The sequence below is a fragment of the Tupaia chinensis genome, unplaced genomic scaffold, assembly GCF_000334495.1.
Source record: "Tupaia chinensis unplaced genomic scaffold, TupChi_1.0 Scaffold144276_1, whole genome shotgun sequence".
Taxonomy (NCBI): domain Eukaryota; kingdom Metazoa; phylum Chordata; class Mammalia; order Scandentia; family Tupaiidae; genus Tupaia; species Tupaia belangeri.
Window position 1 is genome coordinate 1,293,887 of NW_006204133.1, and position 11,796 is coordinate 1,305,682.

Below are 11,796 nucleotides of genomic sequence, written 5' to 3' on the forward strand. Positions count from 1 at the left end.
CACTGGCCAGCAGACAGCCCCCAGTTCCCGGCCATGTGGACCTCTCCAGAGGGTTCCACGACATGGCAGCTGGCTTCCCCAAAGCAGCGATCTGAGACAGCGCCTCGGCCTTTCATAACCTTACCCAAGGAGTACCATGCCATCACTACTGGCCAGCTGACTTGCTGTGAACACCGGGAGGTGGGGACAAAGCGGGGGTCCCGGGGGGCTATCTCCCATGGGCGGCCATTCAGGCGAGGCCTCATTTCACCTCTGACGACTTAGAAATCAGGAAATTACACATCTCCAGTTCTCCAAAAGGCCTTCTTCCAAAGCGTTCTCTCATGATGGTGACTCTCCGCATGCACTGACAGGGGCGCCCCGTGGTGGCTTGCACAGAGGTCCGTTTTAAAGTCCAGCAAGTAAGGTAAAAATCAACAACCCTTGCAAACCCCCTCCAGAGGTGCCACACTGGAGTGAGCGTGTTGTCTACTGACTAGCCCAGTGAGGCCAGATTCCCCCTAGTGACCAAACAGATCTGGGTGAGCCTGAAATGAGGTTACGGACCAGGGCTGCTTTTTTTTTTTTTTTTTTTTTTTTTTAAAACGTGTTTTTTTTTTGTTTTTTTTTTTTTAAGACTCTTCTCTCTCTCGCTCTCTCTTTATTTTTAAAAGTTTTCGCCTTAGGGCACGTGCATTCACTGGAGAGAAGCGGAAACAGACACAGTAAGGGGGGAAGTGAGAAAGCACCCTCCAGAAGGGATAGCTACTTCCCAATCCTTTCTCCTCCTGGGATCTTGGACATGCATGCACACATGCCCAGTGTGATTTTGAAGCCACTGAGTCCAGGACTCAAACCACAGTTGGCCATGTAAGAATCCAGGAACGTCACTGCTATGCCACCTGCTGGGTTGTTGTTGTTATTGTTTTGTTTTGCCATAAGGCACACATTCTCGCTGGAGTGAGACAGACAGAAGGAAAACAAGAAACCACTCCTAAGTGGGGATGGCCAGCCCACAATCTCGTCTCCTCCATTCTCCTCTCGGGATTGTAGGTCCACATGCATATGCACCCGGCGTGTTTTTCAGGCTGCTGGGTCCAGGACTTGAACCATGCAGTTGGCCCCAGTGCCCTAAACCTCTACCTAGGTTTCTATATTTGTTTTCACCAAGAGTTAAAAAAAATAAAGTTATTCTCTACTATGGCTTAGATAATGGTTTGTCTTCCAAAGGTTTGTGTTTTAAAATTTGATCCTCCTTTTATTTTAAAATTTTATTTATTTATTTATTTTTAGAGAGGTTTTTGCTATAGGGTGTGTGTGCTAGCCAGAAAGACAGAGTGAGACAGAGACAGAAAGCAAGAAATCACCCCCTGGGGGGGATGGCCATGCCGCAATCCCTTCTCCTCTCAGGATCTTGGGCATGCACATGCATGTGCCCGGTGTGAGTTTAAGCCACTGGGTCTGGGACTCGAACTGCAGTCGCTACATGGGAGTCAGTGGCATAGCCATTACGCCAACTGCTGGCCCCTCGATCCTCCATTTAAGAAGTTCACCTGGGGACCAGCAGGTAGAATAATGGTTCTGTCGCTGGGCTCCCAAGTAGTCAACCACAGTTCTAGTCCCAGACCCAGCAGCTTAAAACGCACGTTGGATGTGTCTGCGTGAGTGCCCAAAATCCCCAGAGGAGACTAGAGGAGAAGGGACTGCAGCATGGCCATCCTTCCCGGGAGGTAATTTCCCCCTTTCTGTCTTTTCTGCTTCTCTCTGTCTCTCCAGCAAGCACACATACCCTATAGCAAAACTCTCTCTTTAAAAAAAAAAAAAAAAAAGTTCACCTGTTTCCTTCTTCCCTGAGAGCCCTGAGACAGAGAGAGCACACAGGAGAGGCGACCACCCCCAGTGGAACTCAGGCATGTGTACATGTGCACCCCTGGCATGCCCATGGAGGTTCTGGGCCCTTCCCATGTGGGACCAGCTGCGTTACCATTGCACCACCACCTGTATCAAATCCACTCTTCGAGGGCCAGTCCCGGGCCTCCAGTGAGGGAGGCTTAGTGCAGAGGCTGCCACGGCCTTTGCAAGAGCCCTGGCGCACGCCCGCTGGGTAGAGGCTGGGCGGGATCACCCTTATGACACTACTTCTCCGTGGCCAACCGGATAGTGTTGATTTCAAATAAACAAGCTTATGGCAAGGCTCCTCGTGGTTGTCTCATTCACTTCTCCACTCCTCTGACCCTGATTAATTTCGAGTTCCCATAACAAGGGACTGTGGACCAATGGAGACCCCGGCGATGACAGCACCAGGGCTGGGGCGGCACCCTGCCACGGGCACAGGCCAAGGGCTGCTCCTGCAGCTCCTCCAACTTTCTGCTCTTCGTTACTTCTTGGCGCTGGTGTTGCCTCTCAGAAGGGAAAGGGGAAGAGGAAAGATCCGTCTCCCAGGCACCCGGGAAGTCAGCGCCAGCAAACCCAAGACGGCGGCAGGAGGCTCGGGCTGGGCGTGGGCCTTCCTCCAGATTTCAGCCCTTACTGGGGCCAGGGGATGGGAAGGGCTTTGCACATCTGGGCCAGCATGTGAGGGGGAGTGCTGGTTCGTACCAGCCTGCGAGCGTGCACCGCGGACACCAGCGTGGATGGGCATGCTTTCCGGCGTCTCAGAGGGTGGGGCAGCCACGGAGTGGAATTTGCAAGTCTGCTGAAGAAAGGCAGGCTTCAAAGGTTTGGTGCTGCCAGACGGGGGAGTGTGGAAGCGTGAGCTGGTGACACATCTCTGAACTAGGAAAGGAGGGTGGCTGTGACAAGAGCCCTCTCCTCCTTGGGAAGGAATGTCAGCCTTCCCAAGTAAACGTGTGAGCTCCAGAACCTCCCTGGCCTGCTCCTCCTTGGGGGGACACAGGCTGACAAGCAGGATAAGTGTGTCCTCTCTTCCTCGCCAACCCTGTGACCACTCTTCTGAGACACAGCACCACCAGTCCCTGGGGCTCCCCGTCCTCCCAGGAGAAGGCGCTGGTGACAAACTACCAATCCTCATGCTCCTCTGGACGCGGCAGGTTCAGGACCAGCTCATGGTCCCTCTGCTGGGCTCCTCCATGAGCAAGGCGTCCTTACCAGTTGCCCCAAGTTGCTTGGGCTCCTCAGGGCCAGTGCCCAGGGGATGGAGCTGGGGGGCTCAGCAAGACTGCTCTACGCTCACTGAGCACTCCTATGTGGGGCATCACCTCTACCCAGGTTTCTCTATTTGTTTTCACCAAGAGTTGAAAAAAATAGTTATTCTCTGCTATGACCTGGACAATGGTTTGTCCCCCCAAGGTCCATGTGTTAGAATTTGATCCCGGCGTAATGGCCTTGGAAGGTGGTGTGACCTTTAAGAGGTGAGGGATGGATGGAGTGGGCGGGGACTGGATTATGGAGGCACTGACCTCATGAGTGGGTTTTGCTAAGGAGTGAGTTCTAGCTCTCGTGAGGAGGGTTTAGTTCCCACAGGAGTGAGTTGGAGGAGGAAGATGGCCGCCCCCGTGTGTGTGTGTGTGTGTGTGTGTGTGTGTGTGTAGGGGGTGTCTCTCTCTCATCTGCATACACCCGCATTCTCTCTGCTCCCGTCAGCCATACTGTAATGTAGCCAGCTTGATGCCGGCCCTACTTATTTGGACCTTCTGGCCACAAGAACTGTACACCAAACAAGCCTCTAGGTTTTTTTGTTTGTCTTTTTCTTATATTTTTGCTATATGATATGTGTGCTCGCCAGAGAGAGAGAAACAGAGAGAGGGAAAGTGAGAAATCAACCCCCAGGGGGACGGCCACACGGCTTCTCCATTCTCCTCTCGGGATTTGGGGCATGCAAGCACACATGCTCAGAGTGATTGTCCAGCTGCCGGGTCTGGGACTCAAGCAGTAGCTGGCCACCTGGGAGCCTGGCACCTTAACTGCCATGCCACCTGCTGGCCCCGTAACATTTTTAAGAAATTATTTATTTATTTAATTTTATTTGTTACTATTATTTAATTTGACCAGAAAGAGAAGGTGTAAAAGCAAGCCACAGGTCTGGGACATGAACTGCAGTCGGCCAGCTGAGATTCTAGCGCCTTCACCACTGTGCCACTTGCTGGCCCCACATTTTTATTTTTTAAACGAGGATTTATTTTAGGGACCAGCAGTTGGTATAATGGCTATGGCGCTGGACTCCCACGTAGTCAATCACGGTTCAAGTCCTGGACCTGGTGGCTGAAATTCACGCCGGGGGCGTGTGCGTGCGTGCCCAAGATACCGAGAGGAGAATGGAGGAGAAGGGATTGCAGCGTGGCCATCCCCCCGGTGGGTGATTTCTCGCTTTCTGTCTCTCTGTCTCTCTCTGTCTTTCTGGCAAGCACATACACCCTCCTATAGCAAAAAAAAATCTTAAAAAAAAAATTTATTCATGAGAGGGGGCACATGCACACATGCAAGAGAAAATGAGAGAGAAGTAGCCTTGGCAAGGTCTTATCACACTGCAATCTCCTTCCGGGTCCTCCAATACGCTGAGGTCTTGGGCACACATGCAGCGTGTTTGAGGACAACCGGGCCAAGGATCTGAACCTGCAGTTGGCTGTGTGGCCCCTGGCACTGCAGTTCAACAGGCTACCAAATGCGCCACCAAGGCTGGGCCAGACCTCCATCCTTCATAAATCACCCCGTCCTGAGAATTCCCGTCAGCAGCGTAGGCGTGAACTAAGACCCTGTCTGCCCAGCGCCCCAGTGTTCTCAGAGGGAAGATGGGAAATAAGCTTATGAGCACTGCTAACCGCCTGGAAGGTGCCCAGCGGCAGGGGTGCCATGCAGGCTGTGTGCCGCCTGCTGGCAGACTGATCCCCCACACACCTGTGCCCCTGACCCCTAACAGACCAGCTATCTCGGCTCTACACAGCAGGCAGCAGCTGCAGCCGCAGCCCCCAAGGTTGCGTTGAGCTGAGATAGCAGTGGGAGGTCAACGTAGTGGGGGGCGGGGGGTCAGTGCTGAGCTGATGGAAGCGGGGACAGCAGGTCTGAGCTGGATCAAATGACTCTGTTCCAAGACCAGCCGCCCCCATGCCCCACGGGGTGCTCCCTGAGGTATTAACTGGCCTCTGCACGGAGCTGCCCTTTCTGAACACCAAGCAGAGGAAGGTTTCTGACACCAGGGGACAGAACCAGGCTGCGATCTTCGAGCCGGGCCTGTGTGTCTGAGCAGGGCTCCCAGGCTGGGCTCTGTCATCCTGGGCTCAGGCCCAGGAGGACTGGCCATCGCTACCGGGGACTCTCCTTACATGTAGATGCCACTGGGGACCTCTGATGCAGTCCGTTCTGTGTGGCGCTGTGGGCACACGCCCCGGTCTAAGGATGCCGATGCTGGGGTTCTAGCCTCCGTTCGTGCCGATGCTCTGGCCCTCCTGCCTTCTCGAGAAACCCCCGTCTTCCTGGTTCTCCTTCCCAGTCTCACCACTGAGCAGAGGACCACTCTACCTTCCACCAGGTGGGCAGGAGGGGACCCACACGCGGGAGGCGGCCCAGCTGCAGGACTGTGTCTTTCTGGAAGGAGCTCTTGAAGCACCTTTCAGATGAGAGGCAGTGATGGATTTTAAGGAAACCCGAGAGAAGGAACCAACAGCAAGAGCCTTGTCTTTCTCATACCCCCCTCGGCAGGGCTGTGCACAGAAACATCTCAGCCCCTCGTTTCCAGCCTTGGCCATCGCAACGCACTGTGGGTTCCCCCAGAGGAGCCCCACAGCATCTGATAGGTGAGTCCCAGGTGGGGACATCTCTGCAAAAGAGAAAAATGACCAACGTGGAACTAACTGGCCTGGGACAGTCCTCTGAGCTGGGTCATGAACAAGGGTGAGGAGACCCAAAGGAGAAAGTGGCTAGTCCTGACGTTTCTCTTGTGGAGCACACCTCCACGAGGGATGTCAGGCCCTTGGTGGAGGAGATGCTGGAACCTTCTCGGTACTTCCTCAAGACACTGGAGGAGTCGTCCTCCCACCCCATGACACCCAAGAAACTACTCGAGTACCTCCGCCACCGACCTACCCTGGGGAATTCATGGGATGGGGCTCCAGGAAGAAAACTTTCCTCCCGCGCAGCCAGAGTGACCTGGCCGGTGGTCCCTAGCCTGCCCTTAGAGAGCAGCAGGACATCCCTGCAGCCATTAGCTGGGTTCTCAGAGGGCAGTTCTGAGTCCTCCTCAGGGAAACGGTGTCAACAGACAGGCCACGGTCCGGGGACCAGAGGAGGATGCCACGCATCGGAACGGCCCACCTGGGACGGTGGCCCCAGATGCGGGCAGCTCCCTGGCCCTGCCTTCCTCCCACAGGTCTAACTCCACCTGCCGTGAGAGCTGCGAGTCCACATGCCAGGCCTGGCGGTCCAAAGTACTCGAGAGGCCGTGTTTAAAGGGCCACCATTACGCCCACCTGCCCCCTGCTGCAACCGAAGATCCGTCCTGCAGGATAAAGGGCAGAGCAGTCCAGGAAGGGAGGGGAGTGGGCAGTAACCCGAGGGGTTCTCCGTCTCCAGGGCCACCTTCCACTCCCAGGTGGATGCCCGGCACTCCTTAAAGGAGCCTGAGGTAGTAGCTCTTCTAGGCCCCAGAGACCCCCAAGCCTTCCCCATGGTAGGCAATTGTTTTTCTTTCTATTATTTTAAAAAATCTTTTCAAGTTTCTTCCGTGAATTAGAGACAGAGACAGAGATACAGCATTGCTGTCAGGGGCTCTGACTCCTCAATCCACCCCCAGCCTCAGCCAGCCCCCGGTCATGGGCATACGCATGCCCAGTGCACTCAGGGAGGTCTCTGGACATGAGCCAATAACCTTCCACGTGGGTCAGCCTCTCAGAGTATCGCGTTTTACCTGTGCACCGCCCTCAGGCCCCCATTTGTTTTTCTGAGTGGAATTCTTCCCCCTACACATTCGAGTCGGTGCTGTGATTTAAGCTCCATCTGGGGAAGAGGCAAGTGGCTTATTACAGCAGATGCAGCACGCCAGGTTTCAGGAGGGAAAGGGGCAGGAGGGCGGCGGGCTGGCACGGGCAGCGTATTTATAGCAGAGCTGAGTGTGGTTTGGTCTGGCAGGTGATCACTAAACAAAGTCGTGAGCAGGTTCTTCAGAAAGACCCAGCTTTCCTTGCACAGGCACATCCGCCCATCACAGAAAGGGTCTCCACACCTCCTGGGGCTGGGGGGTGGTTGACAGGAGGCAAGGAGCGTGTGTGTTTGTGTGTGGGAGGGTCCTAGGTAACAGCCCGTGCCGCTTCCCACACACTCAATCCCACTTCCCAGAGGATTCGCAAGCAAGACTTCAGATGTGCTATACCCAGAGCAAGATGGTACTGAAGCCTTTCACCCCCCCATCCAACAGCAGCTACGTGTGTCACATGGCTCTGTCCCCAGAGGGTAGGGACAATGCACATGCAAATGAGCATCACTGTCCACACCAAAACCCACCCAGGTCACAAGGGGACACTCAGAAATCAAAACTGAGCACTGTGGAAGACGGTGCCTTGCCGATCATGGTCCCACAGGTAACGTGCCAAAGCAGAGGCCTGCAGGCAGACTAAAGGGACTGACCGTGTTTGGGAAGGTACCAGCGAGGCTGGCGAGCGGGGTTATACCGAAAGGAGTGCACAGCCAGGGCTCTGCATCAGTAAGTGTCGGAAGCAGGCGTGAGACAGTGGCAGGCTCCTTGCCGCTGGTTCACCCGGCCCGCGGAGGTTGGGAGCGTGGAGGTTCACAAGCCACTTGTGGGATGACTTACAGTCACGGGGGCGAGTGAGGCCGTCCTGCTATTCCGAGTGCAGGGGCGGGAGGGGGGCACTCACCTGCCGCTGTGCTGGAAGGGCCCCAGGGGGTACAGCGAAGGGCTGTAGGCTCCCAGGCTGTAGAACGCCTCCGTGACCTCCTGCAGCGAGGGGCACCACAAGTGCATGTCTTCATCTGCCAGGCCAGCAAGGACAGAGAGTCAGAGCAGGGACAGGGCAGGACAGGACACGCTATTCCCACGGGAGGGGCTGGCTGTGAGGATCCTGGTCTGAGGCGGCCGTGTCTGCGCTCTCCCGCACCGTAAGTGCGTTATCGTTATCGGGAGAAATGAAGCTGCCCAGTTTTTCGGATCCTCGCTGGCACTCTGGGAACCTGCCGATGTTCTCTCTCTCTCTCTCTCTCTCTTTTTTCTTTTTTTTTTTAAGAGGTATTTGCTATAGGGCGCATGCGCTTGCCAGCAAGATAGAGAGAGACAAAGAGACAGAAAGTGATTCCCTGGGGGGGATGGCCACGCTGCAACCCCTTCTCCTCCATTCTCCTCTCGGGATCTTGGGCACACACACACACACGCGCCCTGCGCGAGTTCTAAGCCACCGGGTCCGGGACTAGCCATTATGCCAATTGCTAGTCCCAGCCTACGTTCTCTTATTTGGTCTCCACGGAGGTATGACTGAACTAAAGTGCAAGGACCCAAGGATGGCCATGGCACAACCACCTACATCAGGCAGAGGTCGGGGAGCTCGGCTGCCCCCAGCACATGAGGTGAAGGGGCCTGGACCAGAGGTCTTGAAACTGCGAGACACAGGAGCCACCAGCCTCTGCACCGCCGGGCTCTCTGCTACGAAAGGCTGAGACCAGCACTGAACCCATGCAATCCGCTGTCACCCTTGCTGCAACATTTGGGTACTCCCAGTCCACTGTCCCTGCTGGGAGCAATGCCTGCCGCCCTTCTGCAGCCTGGGATATGTGTTCTCAGCAAGTGTGAGCTACACGGGCTGGTCTCTCTTGACCAGTTTAACAAAAAACATGGACGATAATCTGACCACATCAACAAAGAGGAAAAACTGCTACTCAAGGCCTCTTCGCTCAGAGTATTTAAGGAAATTTTTTTTCCTTTTTTTTGGAGAAGTTTTTTCTCATTGGGCATGTGCGCTAGCCAGAAAGACAGAGAGAGACAGAGAGATAGAAAGCGAGAAATCACCCCCCAGAGGGGGTGGCCACGCTGCAATCCCTTCTCCTCCATTCTCCTCTCGGGATCTTGGGCACGCATGCACACGCGCTCGGCGTGATTTTAAGCCACAGGGTCGGGGACTCGAACTGCGGTCAACTACATGGGAGTCCAGCGACATAGCCATTACGCTAATTGCTGGTCCCAGGAAATTTTCACAACTGTTAGAGTTGAAGAATAAAACCCAATGTGGCCGAGTGTATCTTCCCAAGATGGCTGTAACCGGAGTTCGCTTCCTGCCTGCACTTGCACAGCGACCTCCCAGCTCCTGCTAAGAAGCGGAGTCTACATCTCCACTCGGCCACCATTCCTCCTACTTCATCTCCTTTGCTGATTCACTTGCTCTTGAGCTGCCTCTCCCTATTACATGGAAATCCCACAAGGGCAGGAGCCCCGTCCAGCATGCCTGGTGACAAGAGGAGCAGCTGGCACGTGGAGGAAGCCAAATGGATGAACGTGTGGACGAGGGAGTGGAGAGAATCCCAAATCAGACCTGACCAGGCTGAGACTTAGTTTCAGTCAGGACCGAAGGGGAGTGGAAAACTAGTCACGAGATGAGCTGGCGGTGTCATTTCGAATCTGACAATGGACCAGGCATGGTAACCCGGTAACCCGGGAGGTCCTCTACACAAATAGAGTGGAAGGAAAACGAGCTTGAAAGCCAGGCAAGGGCTGCGTCAGTAGCTCATGCTGGAACTCCGGCCATTCCAGAGAGTGTTTGGTCCTGCCTGCCATTGCGATGCCCCCCGCTGGAGGCCAGAACCTGACCAAGCATGAAAGAGAAAAAGGTGACCTGGGGGAGCTCACAGTCTAAGAGGGAGAGGACACAGTGAGTGTAAGAGTTTGGCATGGTAGTTAAGGTGCGGGACTCCCACATGGTTGACTGCAGTTCAAGTCCCGGACTGGCAGCTTGAAACTCATGCCAGGTGTGTACGTGCGTGCCCAAAATCCGGAGAGGAGAATTAAGGAGAAGGGACTGCGGCGTGGCCATCTCCCCTGGAGGGTAATTTCTCGCTTTCTGTCTCTCTGCCTCTGTCTCTCGTAGCAAAAAATCTCTCTCCAAAATAAAAAAGTGAGCGTGTTTGTGCAAAAGCGAAAGGTAAAAAAAGGTGCAGAGCCTGCTCAGTGGACGGGCTACAGGGAGGGAAGTGCCCACCAGGCAGAGGCAGAGACGGCCAAGGCGGGGCTGCATGAGTGACGGCTGGAGTGGGGTGGGGACCAAGGACCATGGCAACAAATGGTGCCCTAAGTTCCTCTAGTGGAGGAGTCGTCCAGGCAGTGGCCTCGCAGGGGAAGGCAGGGGAATGGCGGGCAGAGGGTCTCTGAAAAGTGTCCAAGGACATTGCTTCGGCAGGGGATCGAGTGTCTCTCTGGGAACGCATATGGGCTAGGACTCACTAAACAAGTAATTAGACTCCTGGAGGAGGAAAAACTTTCTTGTTTGTTTTTTTTCCTCTCAGGCAACCTAACAAGAAAGAGAGCGGTAATGACACCCTTGCCGGGTTCATGAACGAACTAGGAAGAACGGAGTCTACGAAACACGGTAAGATTCCACTCACAAGAGAGGACTGTGTACCGGGTGGGGCCTCTGGGGGGCCGTGCACGTATGTGCACGCATGTGCGGGTGGGAGGATGAACTTTCCAGGGAGGGGAGAGAACCCACTTAGGGCGAGGCCCCTGGAAACTCAGCCTGGCTGGGACATCCTGTCAGCAGCGTCAGACCCCCAAGGGAGCTGTGTCCAGCCACGGCCCACGCACCCCCTTGGCCCACAAAGGTGCACCTTCTGCTTTAAGACCCCGTGGGGCAGCAGCACCGACTGGCCAGCTGTAGGCCTGGGGCGGGGTGCTGTCCCTCCCTCCCCAGGATGGCTGGTGTCAGGAGCAGTTTCACAGTAGGTCTGGGATGCTTCCGTCACCCACCAATAGCTCTGGAAGTTGGTTACGCGAGTACAGGAAACCACCCACCCCAGCGCCACAGTCAAGGCCACCTCTGAGCAGGCCTGGCACCCCGCTTCTCCCGAGCGCTGTCCTGAATGACACAAGGAAATGCAGACGTGTAGCTGCCAGCTCCGCCTCCCCGACTCAGTTCTCTGCACACAGAAGCACTTAGGTGATCTCAGGGTGCACCCCACGGTGCCTCAGTCCTGCCATCTGGGCTCTGTCGGAGCCTGCGCGTCTGGAGCAGTCTCTTTAGGTGGCTCTCCTGGGATGGAACTGAAGCCTGAGGGACAGGCAGGGGGAAAAGCACCAGGCCTGAAATTGAAGTGACTTTTCCATCTGTGCTGCAGGAGAGGCAATTATTCCCCGCCGCGGCGTGGTCCCGGCAGCGTTTCCATGGATAGGAAAGTCACGCGCATCCCACGAACCTCCTGCTCCCCTCCCTGGACCTCCACCCTCCCTGTTCCCATCTTGGGCCTCAGGGGGATGAGGGAGGGGCTGGGCCACGGGCTGTCTCTGTTCTTCGGGTCCTGCAAGCCCTTCCCTGGTCACGGAGCCAAGAAGCACGTGGGGAGGTAGGGGGGCACGCAGTCCCATGTGCCGGATCCTCACTCTCTGACCATCTCAGAGACTCCATGACCCCATGGTGCCACAGGTGAGCAAAGTCCCCACCAGCCTTAAGTGAGGGTTTCTAAAGGAAAACAAGACACCCACTGGATCCCAGCTGAAGCCTGGATCTTTTTCTTCTTGGAGAGGTTTTTGCTATAGGGCTCGTGCACTCACCAGACAGAGAGAGACAGAGAGAAAGCGAGAAATCACCCCCCAGGGGGGATGGCCACGCCGCAATCCCTTCTCCTCCATTCTCCTCTCGGGATCTTGGGCAC

General features: G+C 55.5%; 1 protein-coding gene across 7 annotated transcripts in view; it reads right to left on the minus strand.

Annotated features, from left to right (window-relative positions):
- FAM178B (family with sequence similarity 178 member B) overlaps positions 1-11,796 on the minus strand; it is a 135,422-nt gene that overhangs the window by 50,578 nt on the left and 73,048 nt on the right. For all 7 annotated transcript variants that reach the window (XM_006166572.1, XM_006166574.1, XM_006166575.1 and 4 more), the window contains one exon: positions 7,806-7,920. In XM_006166572.1, the coding sequence (XP_006166634.1) occupies positions 7,806-7,920 (115 nt within the window). The remainder of the gene's footprint in view (positions 1-7,805; positions 7,921-11,796) is intronic.